We start from the raw sequence: 22,697 nt of genomic DNA, 5'->3' as shown, positions 1-22,697 counted from the left end.
CTGCAGTCAGCCAGCTGAGCTAGTCTCTGGGTGACTCCCAGCAAATGTCATTAGAACCAGCCCTTTTGGCCACAGAAATAAAGCTACATCCTTCAATCAGATGGTCAGCAATAAAGCTGACATCCTGAGTTCCCTTTGTCTTGGCTCCAGTGTCAATTGGGTTTGAACTCGGGAGGGGGAGGAAAAGCATGTTATTTACCTCTTAAGACCTCAACAATATGATTTGGATTAGAATGGTTTAAATAACCATGTGAGAACACCGGCCCATTCACACCACATTCCACAACTAAATGATCAAAGCCTCGTCAAAAGTCCATTTCCGTGCCCAGATACTCCAAGTCTGGTTTCACCAATGGGGAGCACGCCAGGCTGAACACAGGGATGCTACTAATTATCCAATCACTGTAAAAGAAAGCCACTTTGTCCTTTCGGGAGCAGGGAGGAGGGTGCTCCCGGGTTTCAGGTACTGGCCCAGACATTAGCTTGGGTGAGTCAGGTCACCTTCACAAACCTGTTCAGCCATGAGAGTCTCAGAGGTGGTGGTGATAAAACCAGGTACCCCAGGAGGGTCTGTGTCTGTTTGTTAAATAAGTTACAAGAAAGAACCCTGTGAAAACAGGGCAAAACCAGACAGCCGTGAAACTGTGGCTTTCAGGTGGCAATGCTAACAATCATCTATTCTTCATATTCCTTCCAGAATGAGCCATCATTGTCTATAGAAGTCCCTAAGGAATTTAGTTTAATGAAAAGATAGGAACAAGTTCAATTAGAATATATTTGTGTGTATGTAAATATGCTTAGGGGAGCTTTGACAGAGTTTATGGTTGCTACATTCACCCAGAATTTTGGCCCACTTTATTAATTTGCCCTACCACGAAGAAAGGGTTTGTTCATCAAAGATAAACTATTCCGCTGATATTGAATTAGGGACCTCCAAATCGTAGCAGGATAATGAGGCAGTGCTTCGCACATGTACAACTCTCAGCGAAGCGAAAGCTTTCTGGCGGACCACATAGGAGGTCTCCTTATTGAAAGATTTATTTTTAATTTTGAACAGCTTCCCAGCATTACCCTTCATGAAAATTAAAATAGGGAGCTGGAATTTTGTCCTGTTCAACAAACCTCCTGGCAGGGCTACTCGCCACAGCAGAGATAACCTCATTGTGTCAGAGGAATTCCCCGTCCACCTTTCTGTTAGAGCTCAAAGAATTACACCTACATTTCTAAGAAAACGTGGGACTTTCTTCCTGCCTCTCCTGTAACGTTTTTTGCACATTTTCTTCCTTTGGTGGAGATTTTTTTTTAGCTTGTCTTCTTTGCACTCCTTGGGCCTTCTGGCCTGGTAGTAGCTAACATAATCCCATGGCTCGAATTCTTACGTGTATTATATAGAGAGTCATAGCCATACTCCTCCCCGCAAATCTGGGGGAGCCAAGCCTGTCCTCAGCACGTCTCCCAGAGGCAGTTCTCTGCCAAAGAGAATGACTTCACCTTGTATAGCCTCAAAAGATCCCTTCCTACTTTTAAATCAGTTAAGAACACCAAGTAGTGATGTGTTTGAGGGTAAGTACATAGGCTGAACATAAGAATATTGATTGACTCATAAACCAGATTCCCCAGCGGGTGGAGAGAGGTTGGCTTCGTCTAACTCAGAGACACTAGTAGCACCAATATGTCTTCCCAAGATCTATGGACAATATTTCCAAAAAAGAAATAATAAAAAGCTGGCAAAGACAGAGTACTCGTGATACTATCACAACCTCCTAAATCATACTAGTCTTTGTAAAAAAAATAAAACCGAATACCACGAACAGTGCTCACCACCTGTAAGTGCAGACATGAAAGACAAAAGCGTTAACCAGATGATCTGTTCACGCCGCGTATTTTAAAAGACTGGTCGCGTTTGTGTAGCTGAAACTGCCTTCGGGTCACATCTGCCATTCTAGCTCCAGCTTAAAATCTTGCCCGCGTCATAACTTTGTATTTATTCTAGAGAGTTCACGGCACAGCGGAAAAATCATGACTTTAGGTTGGGACGCTGGAATCCTTTTCACTGTAGGATCAATTAATATAGATCTATTTAACTATGGAGTGCACTTACTGAAACATTCATGTAAGAGGGAAGTGCAGTTAGAGGGGACAGGGCTGCGGGCAATTTATAATCCTTTTCCAGCGAAGTTTGTTGCTCTTAAGAGCCTCATGACAGAGTAAACCACAGTTCTTTTCTCTTACTCCCCTTTAACTCAGCAGAAATAAATAACAAGGAGCCAGCAACGTGAGGCAGAGATCCGGGATGGAAAATGAGTGTGAGAAAGCGTGGAAACGTTTTCAGGGGAGAACCGGGCTTGAGGGGGTCAGGAGCTGGAGCCTAGAAATGCACATTGTGAATTGCACTTCTAAATATCCAATATCCAAGACTTTGTAACAGTTCTACAACTCAGCAGAAACTCTTTGTGAACAGAGGATGTTTTCAAGTCTACAGAATTAGAAGGGGAAAGCAACGCTGGATACGGGGAAAACTCACTCTCTTCCCCCACATGTCAATGATGGATACAACTATGGAAGTGGCTGCAAAACCAGTATGCGTTTTCAGGAAAACGTCATCAAACCGCACAGAACGCCCATTAAACTATTCACTGTTCATAGATTTACATGATGATTCTAGCAGAGGTCCAGATACATTTTTTTAATTTCTAAAAGACCAAATAAGATCCAAACAACAGCCACAGATGCTTTGGTTGGAAAGGCAGCAAATGCCGACCTAGCACTATGCATTGGTAAAAATCAATTTTATGTTCCAAAATAATCTGTTAAATGCTCTGATGTCCAACCATGGACCTGTGATCAACATGGCTGATATGAATCCCTTACAAGAGAAGTCCAACATGGAGTGACCCGGCTCACTAGACTATCAACCCCTTCCCATCAGACACTGTCTTCTAATTGCACTGAATCACCACCACTTAGTATAGGTCATGCTATGCAGCTGGTGTCCAAAAAAATACTTGCGAGTGAATGCACGTTCTTCCAAGTATCTTTTGTATTACAGAGCAGCTCACGGGTTTATAAATAGATCCGTGTGATTCTACTTCAATTGTAGAACTTTAGTATCATTCATGGATACCAACATAAGTGCACCCCTCCCCCCAAAAATTTGTATCGTATAACAAAGGAGATCTTGTTCCTACCTGCTTGGTTGGTGGTCACGGTGACGGACACTGACTGGTCCGGGCTGGGATTATACTTGGACACTCCATTCACCGCCCAGATTTCAAATGTGTAATTGGTGTGAGCCAGGAGGTCAGTGATGGAAACTTTGGTGGTTTTCAGGCCATTTTGCTGTGGGGTATAGTGGACCCCACTTCCACAGGGTCGGCACTTGCTGAAATCACCAGCTCCGCATTTCTTGCACACCACGTTGTAGGAGATATCCTGGCGGCCACCTGTGTTCTGGGGACTGCTCCATTCCAAGTTCACCGAAGTCTCGTTGACATTCGAGATCAAGTTGAGGGGAGCAGATGGTGGGCCTAGAAAAAAAAAGAAAGAAAGAAACAAACAAACAAACAAAGACACACACAGATTATCACACCAAGAACTAAAACTATCCTTTTGGAATCACTCAGAGTTTACATTATTCTCTGCAGCTCTAGGAGGTAAGGTGGGCCCATGTGGCAAAGAAAGCAGAAAGCAAATCACCCCAGCAAAAACAGATCTTTTCAAAGAACCACATGAAAGAAGGCTGGCTGCCTGTATGTCACTCTCAATCCCGTGCAAACAACAGTAGCACTGATTGCCGCTCGGAGATGTCGTGCATCTCGACATCAAATGGGCTTCGAGTGCAGGCTTCCCTTTGAAGCGGCAGGAAAATACCAGAACTTATCTAGTTTTATCTCATCATCTGAAAACAGGCATATGAATGTGATTCTAGTATCCAGGGCCACGGTGCGACTCCGGTAAAGTAACAGTTAATGTACCACTTTTGAAGATACATCATGGTTCCTAAGTGCAGTATGTCCTCAAGGTGGAATAAAATTAACTGAATTGTCTAGAGAGGCAGGCTCTTCGGTTCAACACAGCAGTTGAGAGTTCAGCTTTTTCTAGGTAATTCGTGGGAACTGGTGTGACCTGGCTGCAGAGATGTCGAAGGTACAGCTGTTGGGAGATCCCAACTTGAGGCAGAGATTGTGCAAAGGTTCCCGGGGCCGCATCCTGCCCCTCAGCAGCCCAAAGTCGCACCGAGGCCCTTTTAAACATACTCATTCCCACCGGCATCAAAGAGTTTACGAAACGGGAATGATGCTAGTGGCTGTTTTGAAACAGAACAACTGACTGCAAACAACACAGTGGTTGGTTTTAAAGATAGTCATAAATATATAAATAAAAAGACCAGAGAGCCACGCTGAACCTCCTTGTTTCTTGCTGTAGATTCGTCTCCACATGCCAAGAAGTTGTCACACGCGCTGCCTTCAAGGAGAAGAATTCGGGTGGGAGAAGGGAGGGAATGTTCCTGGTCTGAGCCACTCCCAAAGGCTGAAGAGACGCCTGCCACACTCTAATGAAAAGTACCTACTCAATGGAACACGTGGAAAGTCCTTTCTTTTCCTTCCGCTTTCCCATTCTGGTCTTGCAAGAAAAGAACCAGAGTGAGTTTTCATGAAAATCTGAAGTTTCTCGCTCACTGTATTTATTCTATTTCTAATTTACCTGCAATGACGGCTTTGAGGGAAATGTTTTGTGTTCGTCAGGAAAAGGAAGTTAAATGGAGGCCTGTATGAACTGGGAAGAAGCTTTAGCTAGTCAACCGTAATAGAATGTGTTGTTCCAAAGTAGCCATTGAGAGGGAACTGAAAGAGGGAACCTATTAATCAGGAGCCACACTCAATATTTATTACTTAGCTCATGCTGATGAATGGCTAAAGGATTTTGGTGGTAACACTGAATAAGGGTAACCCACCCTCCCATTTCTCTTCTTAGCGTTTACTTGAAGACTCACAAAGCAGCCAGAACTCCCTATCTCCCCTTGAGACTAATTACCAACAACCACTCTCAGTTGAGATCTGTTCCCCGTCCAGTGTTGTAAGAGTGTGTTTAAAAGTGAGATTACCCCCACAGAAGTCTGCAGGAAGAAAATGCAAATGTCTTTCTTCTTTAGGTTTCAAATTTATACCCATGGTCCCTAGCACACTGACTGGACTATAATAAAGATACATAAATGGTTTATGAATAAATGAACACAGTTATTTAAAATCACGGTGTCCTAGAGACAGATAGGATGTTAAGCATCATTTGGTCAAATAACTTCATTTTCAAGATGCGGGAACTGAGATCCAGTACGTGGATATACTAATACTGAAATCTCATGCAACTCAGTGACAAAATCAGACTAAAATCCAAAACTACTAACTCCCACTCTAGGGTTATTTCCACTCCCTTATGGGTTCCCCATCAAAAGTATAATACCAAAATTGGTAGTTTCAGTTAAAATTTGAGATGTAAAGGTAGGGAAAGGGAAGGTGTATTTCAATCCTACTCAAATCCTAGATATGTTTGCCAGCACAGTGAAATCCATTAGCAGTCTGCCACTAAAGCTGACCACAGCGTGGTTTATAAAATGGGTCAGCCACGGGTTCTTATTTTGCTGTGACTTCCAGAGTTAAATACGAGTGACTCTTAAATCCATTAACCTCCTTGCCAAGGTTCCTGGTCCACTTTCACATGGGAAAATGTGACACAATGAATCAAGCAATGCAGAAGCAAAAAGTCAGTTAATTAGTATGTAGGACGGGGCATGGCAGTGTCTAAACAGAGAAGAAATGGAGCAGAAAAGGAAATGGTCACAGGACTCAGACATAGAACACTGCCCTGTGGAGGCGAGGTGTTGGCGGGGGTTGGGGGGAGGGGAGGATGATGCAGGATTTCAAAATGGAGGGCTGGACCAGAACAAGTGGTAGCCTGGAACAGCCTTCTTCCTTTGGGCAGTGAGTCTTATTAAAGACAACCCTGAGGTAGATGCCAAAGGGAAGAGAGAGGACTGGACGAGGCAAGTTCAAATTCAGTGATGCCTCCATGAGTGGTTTGGTGAATTGCACTGCACGTGTTTTATGTGTTGCTGCCATAGGGAGGGATGTTATATGGGCTTCAAAACTGGACAAGAGCAGAGTTTTGTTTTGTGGAGTTTTTTTGGGGGGGAGGCAGAGGGAAAAATGCCCACCCAGGACGATTATAATGGAGTTCTGCAAAGGCCCGGGAAAGAGCTCATGCTTTATAAATTAAAATCTTAATGGTGGTTGTGTTTTGTTTGTGGGATCATGGTTTTCTCTCTTTTTTTTTTTTTTAAACTTGTGTCAATTAAAAGATCATGAACATATTTCCTTTATAAGGAGGGGCCATCCTTTCTTCAGAAAAGACTGTATTCTCAAGACAAGAAAAGTACATACTTTAATATAACCAAAAGTCTAGCCAGACCCAGCAGTCATACTTAATATTTAACAGCTGTGCCTTAAAACCATTATTTGTAGAAATGGCTATCAGGAAAAGAAAACAGTGTCCTGCATAATATGGGCTCTCTCAGTAAATACACGGAATCCAGGAGGGAAAAATTTAAATCTCCGATTATCTTGTCTTCTGTTTACGGAAGTAGTGTATCAAACAAGTAAGTTTCTGAAAAGTGATTGTGCCTTTTTCATCAGAAATCTGTCCAACTGCAAGAAAGTCTCCAATTACAAACACGAGATCTAAAACAAAATGGGATAACCATAGCATTTGTTTAAATTTTCTAGTTGCCATATTGAGATCATATCTACTGAGCATACAACATCAGGGAACTTTCAGGTCGTGTGCATGGCAGGATTCTGTCCTTCCCAAAACTTCTCACTACTAGCCCATATGTAGGATCGGCTGCAATCCCACTTATACAACTGTTCAACATTTCATTTATTTCTATGTCTTACTCTGTCTGGAAAATTTGATGGGGTCCTGCTAAGCAGACATACACTACATATCTGTATGTATCACCGTTAGATGTGCTCTTCAAGACCGTTGACGTCTTCATCATTTCCCAGTGTCTCCCCCGATTCCCTGTTCAGAGTACGTTCAACACACGTTTGAGGAGCCGATGAATGAATGAATGCCTTGACAGAAAACTCACAAGGTCCTCTAGTGCATCTGAGGCCCACTACCTACTGTGTGTGAGTTAATACCGCCTCCCCTGAGCGAAAGCTGGAATAGTCAGCTCTTCCCATGGAGACTCATCAGCATTAAGCCCGGTAAAGGAGTATCTCAGTGTACCTAGTTTAATTCGACGTCCCGTGTTCTGGAATTTAAAAATACTCTGGGAAGATTCAGTCGGGCTATGTATCATATCCTGTGCCTCCTCCTGTGAGGAGGGACTTGCGGACCTTTTCATGTATTCAGCAGGCACTTACTATGTGTTACTTGCTGTCAAAGATGGAGGGAAAAAGAACTCTGATTCATTTTGATGCTTTCCTGGGTAAACGGAGGAGGGGAGGGCAGGAAATCTGAGGGAAGGAAAGACTGAAGGAAGCCGAACATGGCTGAGCACAGGCGGCGCAGAGCAGGCTCTCTGCTGGCCCTCATCATTTTCATAGCTGTTACCAGCCAGGGTGGCTGGGAGTGTAAAATGTGGGCTCAGTGGGGTGCCTGGCTGGCTCAGTTGATAGAGTGTAAGACTCCTGATCCCAGTGTTGCAAGTTCAAGCTCCACACTGGGTGTGGCGATTCCTTAAAAGTAAAATCTTAAAGGGGCGCCTGGGTGGCTCAGTCAGTTAAGCATCTTCCTTCAGCTCCGGTCATGAGTCATCAAGCCCCACACAGGCTTCCCGCTCAGTGGGGAGTCTGTTTCTCCCTCTCTCTCCGCCCCTTCCCCCACATGTTCGCTCTCTCTCTGTTTTCTCTCAAATACATAAAATCTTTTAAAAATTTAAAAAAATAAAATGAAAAAAATGTGGGCTCCATCAATCAAATTTTGCTAATTTAGGATTGGTTATTATGACTTTCTTTCCCCATCTTGGTTCCAGATGGTTTATTCAGGTTTGAAGCTGTGGAAAACTTCGTATCTGAAAAAATTTTTTCATTTTCAAAGGCAGGCTAGTATTTTCCTTATTAGCCCTTAAAGAACCACAGTTTTCCTTCACATTTTATTTTTATCATCAAAATTAAGACATTTTTAAATACAAATCAATCAAATGCTTAAGACTATGTAAGGTAAAATAAATGTCCTTCCTTTACTTTTTTTTTTTTAACTTCTGTGGAATTCATGTATTAAAATCCCTTTCTGCTGCCAAGAATGGGGCTAGAACGTTAAAGTCTTTTAAATTTCTCATGTTTAGAATGCCCGTCACATTTTAAATATAATTTAGTGGCCTAGATAATAATGGCTCTGCTCTCAAGTCAAATGCAATAATCCTTAACCTACGAATCCTTTACAGCAGGATTCAACAAAATTTTCTCTGTGAAGAGCCCGGCGGAGAGTCAATATTTCAGGCTTTATGGGCTATACTTTCTCTGCCGCCACTATTCCACTCTTCGCCATACCCTGAAAGCAGCCAGAGACAACACGGAAACAAATGAATGTGCCTGTGTCCCCAAGAAAATTATATTTGCAAAAACCGGGGGCAAGTTGAATTTGGCGTTCGGGCTATAGTTTGCCAACCCCAGCTGCTGACAAGTTGTGAGGAGCAACGTACCCTCCCCTCAAAAAGATGCTCAGAGGAAGCGTCATCATTTAGCACGTTAATTCTAGACACTTCCAGCACACTCTGAACATATGTAGGCAGCTCAGTCCAAGAACCCCTGATTTACACCTTCATACAACCCTTGGCTTCTGAGGTGGAAGTTACATCTACCTTCACTGACTCAGGAAGAAATAAAATATGTGAAATATTTTGGCCTATTTCTTGAGTTTCTCAGTGCTCTGAAAGAAATGGGCGCTGTATTCCTGCCACTGTGGATAAATTGAATGAACATCCATTTGCTTCGCTGGTGTGAAATACTTTCTCTCTAGCACAGCAGGTACCGGTGAAAGGTGCTACAATGGGTAATTATTATTTTCTGGTGGGATGTCAAGATGCATTCAGTTGACAGGAGTCTGACAGTATGAAGTCCCAAAGAAGCTGTAGCCAAATTACAGCAAAAGCAAAGGGCTATCATATCATATAATAAAATATCGTATCATGTGATATCATAAAAAGAAGCTTGATCTTCCTTAACCCACCATGTGCTCTCTTCTGGGAAAAGACAACCTTCCAGAAATAAAGCACATACTATCTGGAGAAGCTGAGTGAATGTGACATTTAAGAAGGGTGATATTCCAAGTATAAAAGAAAATTCCAGTAATTCTACATATCTTAGTTCTTCCCTCCTGTGTATCAGACTGAAGTATAATTCCTGAGTAGTTCCGAGAACACATTCACTGGCTTATGTCAGGTTTTAAAGCAGCCCCATGCAGGAGAACCAATGTTAACACAGCCACATGAAATCTCTAGGACTCTTACTTTAATAAGGTCACTGGAAAGGGACCAGACAACACCAAACCTAAGTCCTAAAATGCCTCTGATGTGAAGGAGGACTTTCCATGGAAAGTCAAGGTTAAACTACGTGCTCCCTAGGCACCCCGCCTCCAATCCACAAGTCTGATTAAACTAGTTTTCTCATTCTGATAGAAAGCAACTGGAACTTCAGTAAAAGACAGGAAAAAAAAAAAAAAAAAAAAAGGTAGATGCTGTGATCACTGCACCTAGAAGTGCGTTCTGCTGCAGGGTTTAAATCCAAATGGACATGAGGTCTAATATGCCACAGCAGCCTGAAACTGCTGTTTCTTATAACAACTGTGAAAGCACTAACAGACTCTAGAGCCAAGGGGAAAAAGAAACCAAGCTGAAAGTACCCATTATTGGGGTACTTGGGTGGCTCAGTCAGGTTAAGCCTCTGACTCATAATTTTGCCTCAGGTCATGATCTCTGGGATGTGTGATCAAGACCCATGTGGGGCTCCACACTTGGCCCAGAGTCTGTTTGGGATTCTCTCTGTCCCTCTGCCCTTGCCCCCACTCACACAAGCTCTAAATAAATAAATAAAATCTTTTTAAAAATACCCATTTTTAGCACAACTCCATACGTACAACTCACAGACTTTAGACCTGGTAGCCCTGCCAGGAATTTTCTCCCCTATTTCAATAGCTGCCTCCTTACTCCTTGGGGGTCTCAGCTCAGATCCTTCCTCCTTCCCTCCTGACTACTCCATGCAAAGTGAAATGCTCCCCTTTCCCTATTGTGTGCTAACCGCAACACCCTTTTTTCCTTCTTGTGAGAATTTTAAATCATCTTATTTATTATTTATATTCCCATTAGAACAGAAATATTTTTCTGGTTCATGAGAGTATCCCGAGCCCTTAGGAAGATGCCAAACATACAGCAGACCCCCATTAGGTACCTGCTGGACAAATAAGCGAATTAATGACGATTCTGTAACCCAGTCCAGCTCATTCCGCAGAAGCATCACCATCATAGCACTTGTGTATGTTGCAAAAGCACATTCCAAAAAAAAAAAAAAAAAAAGACAATTACAGGCTAGAAGGTGAAGAAATTCGAATGTGCAACCAAAGCAATGAGGCAGTTGAGAGGAGAACGAAGTAGCTGGGCTCCTGAAAAGAGTGCCTTCCAGAGCTATCAGAGACATTTAATATGTAACGGATTTTTAATCACCATTTTAAAACTCAATGTCTGGGCCATGAAATTAATTCTGGATGTGGAAAGTAACATTCCCCAAGAGCATGGGCAGAAACCTGACTCTTAAATGATCAATTTCTTCAAATGCTACTACTGTCACCCTACCGAAACGCCAAGGCAACCAGTACAAGACAGATCTTCTGAGGAAGAGGCACCGTGGTCTCAAGTTCCACTTCACAAGGCTTCATTAATCACGTACAACTTTGGGATTGTCAATAATACTTCAGTGCCTCCGCTGGAAAAACCTCCAACCCTCCAGATAAGCCTATGTTAATCTCTCTCCAGCTGAAAGACTGGCTATAGGGCAGAGTCAACAGTTGGGGTTGTAGGTTTTGACGGAAATGAAGCCCACGCCTCCCCCCGTCCTGGACAGTTGTATATGTTGCCACCATTAATTGCTTTCACTCTCCTCACTGCTGTGGGTTAGTTTACATAAAGACTGCTGTTCAGGGACTCCCCTCCTGAGATCGATGGATGGTGCATAACCTTTGCTCATGGCAGTTTGTGTGTTTTAATGATGAAAAGAGTCAAAGCGTAACTGCCCGTTATTAAAAAAAAAAAAAAAAAAACCATTTGGATGCATCAATCACTTATTGTTCCCTGAAAAATTCTTGGCTTCCAATCAAGGTAACTTCTTGCTGTCATTTTGGCACTACCTATTTTCCTAGTGCATCTATTTTAACATCCTCCTTCTCCAGGAACCTTTGTCCTTCCCGGGTTAATTGAGGTTTTGCTTTATTTATTTTAAGATGACTAGTTGATGGCTGAAGTACTTTTAAAAGTAAACTCCCAGCTAGCCATGAGGAAGCTATAATGTGAAACACTGAGAAAAGTGATTTTTTTTTTTTTTTCAAAATGAGCTTTAGAATTAGCTAGCCGGCGAATTAATTGACATTTCTTGCAAAGTGGTTTTTCGTACTTTATCTTATTTAATCCTTGTAATAAAATCTGACAAAAATTATTTATTAGCCTCAGCCATCTGATGACCAAAACGAAGATAAGAAAAAGTTAAGCAGAGCCGCCCAAATTAACATCACCCAAATGTGCAAAGCTATTATGACCAGAATGCCTGATTCTGAGGCTTTAATGGCCCCTGTCAGAATGACATAAGCAATCTGGAGGAAAAAAAGGAAAGCACAAGTACGAGTTTTTTGTGGAACGTTCCTCACTTTCTCACTTCACCCCCGAGTCACCATTTCTCCCAGCTTCCTTCTCCTTCATGCTGAAGTTTGCTGGCATTACTTCCTGGATGGTGGGCTTGCCTAAGATGAGCTACCCCCTCTCTGGTAACTTCTCTCTCTCTCAATTCTACTGAAGAGGGAAATTAGGACTTTCTGTTAAAGGCTCTTCCCCTGGGGTGAGGGGGGAGAGAAGGTCACGGGAGGGATGGGGTGGGCAATCGTATCTATGCAATAAGACGCTTCTCTCAGTTTGTCTTCTGCTGAGCTGTACATAGAACAAAATCAAAATGCTGATAGTAAAGAAGGTAACCAGTGCTCACCCCAGGGGATCTAAGCAAAATGTGTAATTGACCCTATTTCATAGAAGCATGCTGTGCACAACCACTGTATGACTTCCATGAACGGTGTCAAAAATGCTACCCAGAAATGACAGGGTTCAGTTGATAACAAGCCACTCTTAATTATTCATAGTGGTGGAAAAATCACAAGGACCCGACTAAATGGCATTGGCAGATTACTCAAGCTTACTCACGTAAGCATCCATCAGTCTTCCTCAAACCTATGGATTGCCAGTTGAATCCACATAATACAATTAATCCCTATAAAATGTCCACACTGGACTGTTTATCTGTATAAAATGAGAAGTAGAGGTTGGAGGGTAAAGAGAAGGCTAGAATAGCGTTGTTCTGAAACAAATAATTTGGGGCATCCGTGTGGCTCAGTCAGTTAACTGGCCAACTCTTGATTGTGGCTCAGATCACAATCTCAGGGTCCCAAGATTGAGCCCCATGTCAGCCAGCTCAGCAGGGAGTCTGCTTGAGACTCTCTCTCTCCCTCTCCCTCTCCCTCTGTCCCTTCCCTCACTTGTGTGTGCTCTCTCTCTCTCTCAAATAAATAAATCTTCAAAAAATAAATAAATAAAACAAATAAGTCAATGAGATGATACCTAATCCTTATTAAATACCATGAAGATTTTTAAAAATTTTACAAACAACCAAATGGCAAGTGATCAGCCTGGGATCCATTCAGTCCTTTCTAGTAAGCATTACTTGGGGACCTTTCCCCTGTATTCCTGTCTTTGGATGAGAGTCATGCACTTGGATTCTCTGGGGGTGCTTTCTTCCTATTAGTCAAAATACTGAAAGGCAATCAGAAAAGAAGAGATAAGAACGTGGGTTACTCACCCGCTGATGTCAGACTGTGATCTACTGAGATCTAACAAAAGCAGCACCTAAAAATGAAACCTGTTGAGGACTGCATCTGAATCATCAAAATCTTAGATTGTTCTTATCTGTCTGATATGGTCCAGGGGCAGGCATATTAATCTACTTATCAATGGATCACCAGGGAGGCAGCAAGACTATACATTCTGAACTAAAAACCCTGTCACACAATCTGGCAATGGGGGACTTGGTGTCTTGATCTGAGTTTTTATCCCAAGACAAATGAAATGCAGTATGAAATGGTATTCTCATAGCACAAATTTGATAAATGATGTGAAATAACAAATTTCCCTGTAAATCTAGGATCCAAAAAATTTCCATAAAAATATGTTCACAAAAATGAATGACTACATGGATGATAAAATGTGATATGGCAAGAAATCAATCAAGGGATCTCCTGAAACACTTGGATTAAGAAAACTTTAGGACTCTTTGGCCTTTGTCCTCACTCTCGTACCAACTAGTCTTTCACTAGACCTAACTACGCTCTCACTGATCAATTTCACAGAGTGTCCATCCTCCCATCATTATACTATCAGTTACTTGAAGGTCTAGAGAAAAGAGATATATGCTTTTGGGTGGGGGAAAAATGTAGTTTACTTGAAACCAAAGGCTGCCTTTTATGCTATGGTTTATACATCAAAGACTCATGGTAGACATGCCTCCCCAAATCCCTTAGCCAGACTGTTAAGCATGTAAATCTTTGGGGCAGAGAACTGAATCAAACATCAGTGGCACCTTCAAGGGCTTGTTTGAAAATGGATGTGAGATTTCCAAAATTAAAGCACTTAAAAAAAAAAAAAGTCTCTCTTCTCCTGACCTTGGAAACAAGTAAGGACGATGTTATTTTAATTTGCATTCAAATTTTAACAACACAGTCACACAGCACCTCTGGGATCCACATTGGGTTTCCACTGAAGATTGCTCATCATTTCATTATGGTTCATTATGTTGATAACTGTCAGAAAGCATTAGAAGTGAGGGCTTTGAGTAATAGAACTGAAATGGTAATTTTAAAACAATACACTTTCTGGAGGAAATACAGTGGCGCACTAAATTCAATTAGAAAAGGCAAATGTAAAGACAAAGTAAGTGATGTTTGCTGTTTGGAGCAAAGCTATTTCAATTTCTTGATAACCCAAACCTGCAGAAAGCTTTTTCAAATCAGGACCTTTCGTCATAGATCTTGGTAAATTTGCCCTCATTAGCTCGAAGCTTCTCCAGTATGAATTGTCTTAAAAGCTGCAAATTTGGAATATTTTAGGCCGTGCCTAAGTATCAATCAATCACTCTTTGTTTGTTTGGCACAGCTGACTGAATTATTCAAGGCCGTTTACTCGGAGACAGATTTGTGAAGGTCCTTCAAGTTGGCAATCTAAAATAATAATCTCTTATTTACAGGGCGCTCCAATCAGGAGGTTCTAATAAGTTTCATCAAACAAGTTAAATCAAGAGTACCCAAAAGCACAAGGACAGATTTCCAACTGAAAAATATAGAAAACCATCCTGGTGCTCAGAAGGAAAGGTGGCAAAATAACAAATTGGTTATTTCTCTCCAGAGAAACAAAGCCAATTTACTTCTTCTATAAGGCATTTTTTTTTTTTTAAAATTTTCTAGTGCATTCTGAAGCACAGTAAGTAAGGGGTTAGAAAGTTCCCTTAACTGTAGTATCGCTTCTGTCTCCCGGTGGGGGGAACGAAGACCTTTCTCACTACAATCACGGAACGAGCAACCCAATAACTAAGGTAATCAAATCTTCCTGCACAGGCATGTGGCTGAATTCTCCCAACACTGCGGATTGTCTGACCACATTCCTGACTACCCAGAAAGGTAAGCAGAAGGGGAAGGAGATGCAGAGGGGAGGGGCTGGGTCTCCGTAGAGCAAAAGGATGTTGATTTCATTACTAAAAATCACATTCAAATTCTTTCTAAGAAATGATTCATGACACCAAAATGCCTTCATCAGCTTAAATGGCATCCCTGTGTATAGAGAAGTCTTGGCGTCTGCCTCGCGGGCAGTGTCACAGAACCGCCGGCACCTTTCTTGAGGGATACATGTGTCTCGGGCAGTAACTTGGTGAGGACTTGAGAAGAAAATACCAACAAATAAACAAAGCTCCATGGTGAGGGTTTTTGATTATGTAACTCTGAACCAGGTTGGATTTTCTTCTGGGAGACTGAGGAAGTATTCCATTTCCATCGAGGGAGAATGTTCACACTCCCTGCAATATTTTCCTAAAGTCGCCATTGAACTGAACCATAGCCACGGACAAAGGGCCTCCCATCTCCTGCCATCCATCGGGAAGGATCTAAAGCCTTACCACCTGAAGACCGTCCACAGACCAGCAGCATCAGCAGCATCTGGGGAACATGGCTGAAATGCAGAGCCCCAGACCCCCCAGGTGACTCCCATGAGATTTCTACACCCCTCCATACTTATGAAGCACTTTTCTGACTCTCTATTCTAACAGGTGTGGATTGATCTCTTGAAAATATTCATGATGCTCCTAATGGAAGTCATGCCTCACCCGCAAGCAGCCACTTACGTGAACCTTAACCAGACGCTCCAAGAGAAGCCTTCCTAAAAATCAAGTTTATTTACCATTCAAAGCTTCAAAGTTCTCAAGCAGTGTAGATTGTATGAAGAACTTCTTAGGGGTTTCCTTCCAAATTAGCCAATGCTGCTTGTATTCACCTGGTCTAATCGTTCTCCAAGTGAACAAAAACCTGATTTTACAAACCAGTGGAGCAGAGTCTCTCTTTGGCTAGAAGAATGAGTCTCAGAGAGTGTGTTTTATTTCTTCATTAGTGTGCCGTCACAGTGAGCGATCACTAAATGCAGGGCTGCATAAGAATGCTGGGGTTAAAGATAGCATAATGAACAAAGAAGGTGCCTGATTATCATGGCTGTCAGCACAAGGGAATTGGGTTTGTCACCTGGCTTAACCAACTGGCAAGAACTGATTAAAGGCTGGAATCAGTTTGAAAGGATCCCTGATGTTTATGTTCCTTTCCATCCCCACGTCTTGTCAAAAGAATCCGATAAAGCTAGGGGTGAGGCAAGGGGGAAGGGCTTCATTCTGTTGGGTTATCTGAACAAGAGGTTTTTTGAGGAACTCCCATTGGCTTCTCTACCGAAATGCCTACTAAACACTGTCCCACAGAACTTTCTGCAATGGCAGAAATACTCTATAGCAGAAGGGTGTCCAGTATGGTCACCACTAGCCACACGTGGCTTTCAAGCCCTTGGAATATGGCAAGTGTAAGTGAGAAAGTGAATTCTAACCTTGACGTTAGTCATTTTACATTTAAAGAGCCACATGTGTCTAGTGGCTATAGTCGTGGACAGTGCAGGAAGGGAGAAATCTAGAGTTAGCCATAAGCTAGAATATTCTGCTGCCTAACTTACTGGTATACCTATTAGCAAAATACGATCTCGCCCTTAACGATCCCAGTCTCAAAGGAGGTCTTACGTAGTTAATGCCTATTAAATAATAATAATAAAAAAAGAACCTAAAAATAAACTCTGTACAGAAGTGGTCTCGATTTTGTCTTTACAGTACAATTTATGGGGGCAACTTTTTAAAAATACTGATGCCGGAGTCTATCCCCAGAGATTCTGGATTGCTGTGCAGCCCCTGGGTAATTAGACTGCACAGTCAAGTGAGAAAAGCAGCGTAGAGAGGCAGTCAGATGCACCGGCAAAGTGCTCTGGAGCTAGTCCGGGGGAGGCAGTGATCAGCTGGAGGTACAAGATGGGGACAAACATTTGCTAGATTCCTACCATGTGCCAGACCTTTACAAATATTTTCTTATTCAACTCTTAAAACAACCCATTAGAGAATCCCATTTGGCAGATGAGTGAGCTGCGGTGTGGAACAGCTGAATCACCTCAGAACTGCACGGTGTTAACAGCACTGCACTTCCTCCTAACTCAATAAACGTTAGAATAACGCAAAGCGCTTGAGTCAGGGACCTGTAGGCGGGGTTCCAAGAGGATAGAGCAGGAGAAAAAATGATCACATGTTGCCTTGGTATTTTCGTGGAGCTTTTATCAATGACACAAAGAGCCCCCCGTCTTCCACTTTAGACGTCACTGAAAGCGATCTGTGAAAACTACACAAATTACTTTAGTTCTTAAACCTTTTGGTGCCCCCGATTGCTGAAATCCATATTTTTCTTTTCTCATTTGTATCCTCATGATAAAGCCAACAAATTTATTCCCACACAAATGTAAGAATGCCAAGGGCTCAGCGACCACACTTAGACACACATGGCACAGCATTCCAGTAATTTAAGCAGGTGAATTTGTGGTCTCCAGAAACTTCCACACAGCAAAGCTGCAACAGTGAAGTGACTGGCCCATGGTCCTAGAAGGCTGCATGACAGATCAGAACCATGAAACTAAAAATGCCTGGGAACAAGACCCGGGGCATCTCGCCATCAAAGATGAGTTTTATAAAGATCATAACACAGTCAAGCCTCAACCTGGGGAAGGCTCTATCTGTATGAAAAGCAGGTGGTGGACTGCATGTTCCAAGTTAAAGGTCATCACACTCTCCATCACACTGTCTGCCCCCAATACTGCCCTTTGAGTCTGCTACCGTGTCCTAAAATCCCACATCTGGGCAACTGTTGGCAGTCGGTGTGGACACAGGAGAGTTTACCATTACTATCATCACACATCTTGGAATACAGTATGGGGATACTCAGAAAAGAAAAAGTCTGGGACTTGAGCTGGTCAAACATCCATGGCTATCCAAAGAAAGTACTTAGTCTAGGGAAGCAACAGAAAAAGGAAATGAGAAAAATCCATGCCCAGGATTCTGGGCTGACCCTAGCCAACTCCTTCTCTCTGGAGGAAGTTTGTGTTTGATCCAGGGGAGTGGGCAAGGTGTCCTGAAAGCGCCTGATACATTACCTGGGCATGATTATAAAATGGTTCTTATTGCTGCTGTCGTCATCTCTGGCTAGAAAAGAAACTCTGGGGACGCCTGGAGGGCTAAGTTGGTTAAGCATCTGCCTTCAGCTCAGTTCATGATTTCAGGCTCCGGGAGGGGGGAGCCTGCTTCTCCCTCTCCTCCCCACTTGAGCTCTCTCCTCTTGCTATCTCTGTCTCGCTCTCTCAAATTAATTAATAAAATCTTAATAAAAAAAATAAAAAGGAACTCTGGTGGGTATGTCAAAGTCACTCAGCACAGCTGGGAAGGGTCTGAAATCTCTTCCCACTCCCTTTAAAGGTGATACTTGACTGAGTTAAGACAATGGCCTCAGAGCCAACCCAAGTACCCCCAAACCAGAAAATACTTCTATTTGGCTCCAGGCTAGCCAAGATGGAATTTATAATAGGGAACAAAACAGTAACAGTCATAAGCACAGTAAAGGCTAAAATATATTGAGTAACATCACTTTACGCATTTATATACTATGTAACCAACATGAGGGCGTTAAATACCAATGGTGGAGGTACTGTTATTAATTCTGTTCTACAGATGGGGGGGAAACGGGAGGCTGAAATTTCTGGGTGGGCTGGAAAACAAAGCCCAAACCTGTGGGAATTCCGTGTGCCTGGCCCTCGGCTTCATCTCTCCATACACTGACTCACCCGACAGGAACCCCATGGGTGGAACACCTGGACCCACGACTCCCTGTTCTTGTCAAGGTCACAGCCACCGCAGGGTCGGTGAAGCCCACAGTGCACGTGAAAGAAATGGCAACACTAGAAGCACTGTCCACAGAAAGTATGAGGATGGATTTCCCTGCTCTTCTGCATACCGAGGTGCCCACCCCATCCATTCACTAGCCCAGCACTTACTGAGTGCCTATCATTAAACAGGCATTTATTAGGATCCAGGCCTAAATGTTATGAACACAAAACTACGGAGGAAGAGGGAAGAAGGGTAAGGACAACACAAGCCGTGACGTCAGCGCCCAGAACGGAAACCACAGCCCACACGTCATCCCGTCCTCGGAATCCTGCCCTGTACCTGTTTCCCCCGCAGCTGTCAGGCTCCCCGAGACTGCTGGAGGAAACGGTAAAGCCTTTTAGAAATTTCAGTCTCAGCTCTAATTACACTGTCAGATTACAACCCCTGAATGTCTCTGCTCCACAAAGCAGTCTGTGGGCAGCTGTGAGTTTCAAAGGCAACCGGAACGGTGAGAAAGACCCTTGTTCTCATAAGCATCTCCCCTGCTTTGATTAAGAAAAGATTCATAGTTGATTTAATCTGCCCCTTACATGGTTATCGTGGGAGAAGGCTTGGCAGTGCCCTGCTAGGTGGTAACGCAAGCTGTTGGCATCAAAGGAACAGGATGGAAGAACTTACGGGTGCAGGGCATAGAGGCTGCATCATTGTCGGCTCTGAAAAAGCCTCGGTCGCAGGTGCACGACGTGGCTCCTTCCCAGACTGAGTAGCTGTGGGGTGGGCACTTGGCACAGGTAGCATCCGTGGAGAGGGCCTTGTAATATCCGATTTTGCAGGCTAGGGAAAAGAAGGGGAAAAAAAAAAAAACAAACAAACCAATAAAACCACTGCTAACAGAGGAACGCAAAACGTCATCTGCTTGATTCAGAAGAAGGGAGACATTTCTGTTCACTGCCAGAGATCACCTGGCTTCAGAGGGAGGTAAAGCAACCAAAAACATTAGTTAATGAATTACAGTCACTCTTTAAATCGTTACCTTCCTGGTCAGGTGGCAAGGAGCCCTATGGAGGAAATGTTCTTAAAGCCAGTGGCATGAATAAAATTACAGTTAAGTTTACGGAGTCCTTCCTAGGTGCAGGTACGCTGCTTATATGCATGATACTGTCCCATCCCTACAGCACCTTTTGCACAGGCCCTGTAATTAGCTCTACCTTAGAGATGAGGAAGACCAGCTTTGAACAGGACATTCCTGACACCGGACCATGCATCAGGTAAATGTCAGGGACCAGCTTTGAGCCAAGCCTTCTGCCCCTGAAGCCTATACTCTTGGCTACATGCTGTGGAATCTGAGAGCCTGGTCTTGAAGCAACAGTTGGAAGCGTATCCAAGCTCTAACAAAATATTATTGCTGATTATTTCCTTATTTCAGGTACAGAGGGAACCAAAGCAAAAGGCCAACAAAGGCAACCAAACATTTAAAAAAAAAAAAAAAAAAAGGAGTTGGTGAGACATGATCATAATTTCAAGGGAAAGTAATATAAAGTCTTAACCACAGATTGTGGAATATAATACGCTAAGTTTTTTTTTTCTTTTAAGATCAGCAGATATTTTATGTTGATTTTCCAATGAATGAAACCCTCCTGTTTCTCCCTCGCTCCATTTTTTCAACACCTGCCTTGCTCCCCATGCACGCACACCCTAAGTGGCTGCTACAGAGAACACGGGCCATATAGTTCTTTATGCACCTGACATGCTTTCCATGACTTCATCTTTGAAAACATCACACTGACACTGAAAACTGCTTTTACTAATGTGGAAAATCTCAATAATTCTGTGAAACCTCACAATAAAAAATAATTAATAGGGCCTTGCTTGCCCCTTTTCCTCTCCTATGCTCTTCACCATCACCTCCCAAATCTGTCTCAACCTGAAATAAAAGTTGACCAACACCATCAGTATTAAACCCACAGTGACAAAGCCATCCAAAATCAAGTTTTTTCATAAGACCAGAGGTTTAAAAAAAAAAAAAAAAGGTGACAGTTACTCACAATCTTTTCAGTACGATTCACTTTCAATTTTCTCTATGTATCTCATCCTTAATATTAATGTTCCTCAACTATCAAAAATCCAGCCGGGAGAAAGACCCATCAGGCATTTTCCATCAGCCTGACCATCAAAGGAGACCCACCATGCCAGCAACCCAGCAGATTTTACTCAAATGAGTAGATTAAAAAAAGGGGGGGGGGGCATGAAAGTGCTTGATTCTCTGAGGAGATACAGCCACATTGGCTCATCTCATGACTCATCTGTCAAGCGTCTATACGGCTTCCAGCAGAAGACTGTTCCTCTCTCTTGCACATCCTGTTGGTATTTTCTTAATCACGCTCTTGTGATGGCAAGCGGAAAGGGAGCTGAGCAGAAGCTCTAGAAAGGCACACAGTTACTTCATTATGATTAACTAAAGTTGTTTATGGAATTTCCTTTAACGAGCCAAAACTTTATGATGTGTGGAGCACCAACAATAAAAAGCGCTGGGAGATCAATCTCTGCCTTATTTGCTTTAGTCTTTCACTGGACCGGAGAATCTTAGAAAAACAAGTTGCTCCAATGACTGAGATTTATGTGTCTCGAGTTTATACACATCACGTAATTAGGTATGGTTCAATATGCAAGGTGCTCTTTGGTCATGCTCAAGATGGCCCTAGGGTTTTGATTAAATTCAGCAACGCCAGCTTTGGGAGGAAGATGCATCAAAGGTCAAGCTTGTCCTTCCCACATCAAACAAGATGGGTCCCTGAACTCAGAAACAAACCCACTGGGACCTGTCTTGCCACTCCATAACAGCCAACAAAGGCAAATTGTAGAAACTCCGCATTAGGTTGGGTGGTGCTAGGACTGCCAAGAAGGCCTAAGTCGTTTTTATTTTTCCACATCTGGGTATTGAATGAAATCTCTCCATGTTCCTGATGATCCTTATGTACCTCCCTCCCACCAGGTATCAAAATCTAACATCTCACAATGGAAGTGGGAAGACTGACAAGAAAAACTGGCCTGTGATGGAGTCATTGCCATGTGAAAAGAGAGCCAATTCAAAAAGTTGCAAGGAAGAGAAAAACAGAGAATTACTATTTCCTCAACTTCTATGCTGGTCAGACTACTTTCAGTTGAAAAAATCAAGTTCATCATTCACAAAAGTCAAATTACAGGAGGTCTTGAATTGTTTGAAGTTCAAAAATGAGTTGTATGTTTATGTTAATTTAAGGGAAAAAATGAGATCACAACTTTATACTTTTTCTCCGTGTCCTTGAAGCTTGTATGAATGTGTTAGCGAGAATAAGTACATGTGAATTCACCTGGGGAATACGGAGTTTTACACCAATTTTGAAAATTGAAGGCTGCCCTTCTTTAAACACCCGGACTATTTTTAGTCTTTTTTTTTCCTCCAGCTTTTACCAGCACAAGCAGAAGTACAAAATTGTCATTGTGCTATTCTCGGCAACCTCGCTGCCCCTAACACATTCCTTTGTCTTCAACTACATTAAGACCATGTTATTAATATTTCAGGATTCTTAGAAAGGACCTCTCAAAATATAGTAGTGGTTTCTTATGCACATGGCCATTTTGCTGCCTACATTCAAAATGACCTACTAAATTGATGGTCGAGTACATTTCTTTGCTCTCATGGCTCACAGCCTCCCAGCTTCGGTGCATGAATGTGTAAGTACATCCCATATTTATTTATTCACCACTTATTTGCATCTTAAAATTTTCACTACATCTTTCATTCTGAACAAAATCCCCACGAAAGATGTGTTTGGTATAGCAAGCACTGACACGTGTTGTGATTTTCCATCATTCTCCCGTAGGTGAGAACTATTACACTGTGTTTTGGAATGGCAATGG

General features: G+C 42.6%; 1 protein-coding gene across 1 annotated transcript in view; it reads right to left on the bottom strand.

Moving 5' to 3' along the window:
• The window catches only part of EPHA4 (EPH receptor A4), a 143,571-nt gene that overhangs the window by 58,119 nt on the left and 62,755 nt on the right, over positions 1–22,697 (bottom strand). Inside the window, exons 4-5 of the mRNA XM_080798695.1 lie at positions 19,476–19,631; positions 3,189–3,527 (exon numbers count right to left, since the gene is read on the bottom strand). Coding sequence (XP_080654821.1) covers positions 3,189–3,527; positions 19,476–19,631 — 495 coding nt within the window. The remainder of the gene's footprint in view (positions 1–3,188; positions 3,528–19,475; positions 19,632–22,697) is intronic.

The sequence above is a fragment of the Martes martes genome, assembly GCF_963455335.1.
Source record: "Martes martes genome assembly, chromosome: 3".
Classification (NCBI taxonomy): domain Eukaryota; kingdom Metazoa; phylum Chordata; class Mammalia; order Carnivora; family Mustelidae; genus Martes; species Martes martes.
The sequence above is the reverse complement of the archived record's forward strand: the minus strand, read 5'-3'. Positions and strand labels throughout refer to the sequence as shown.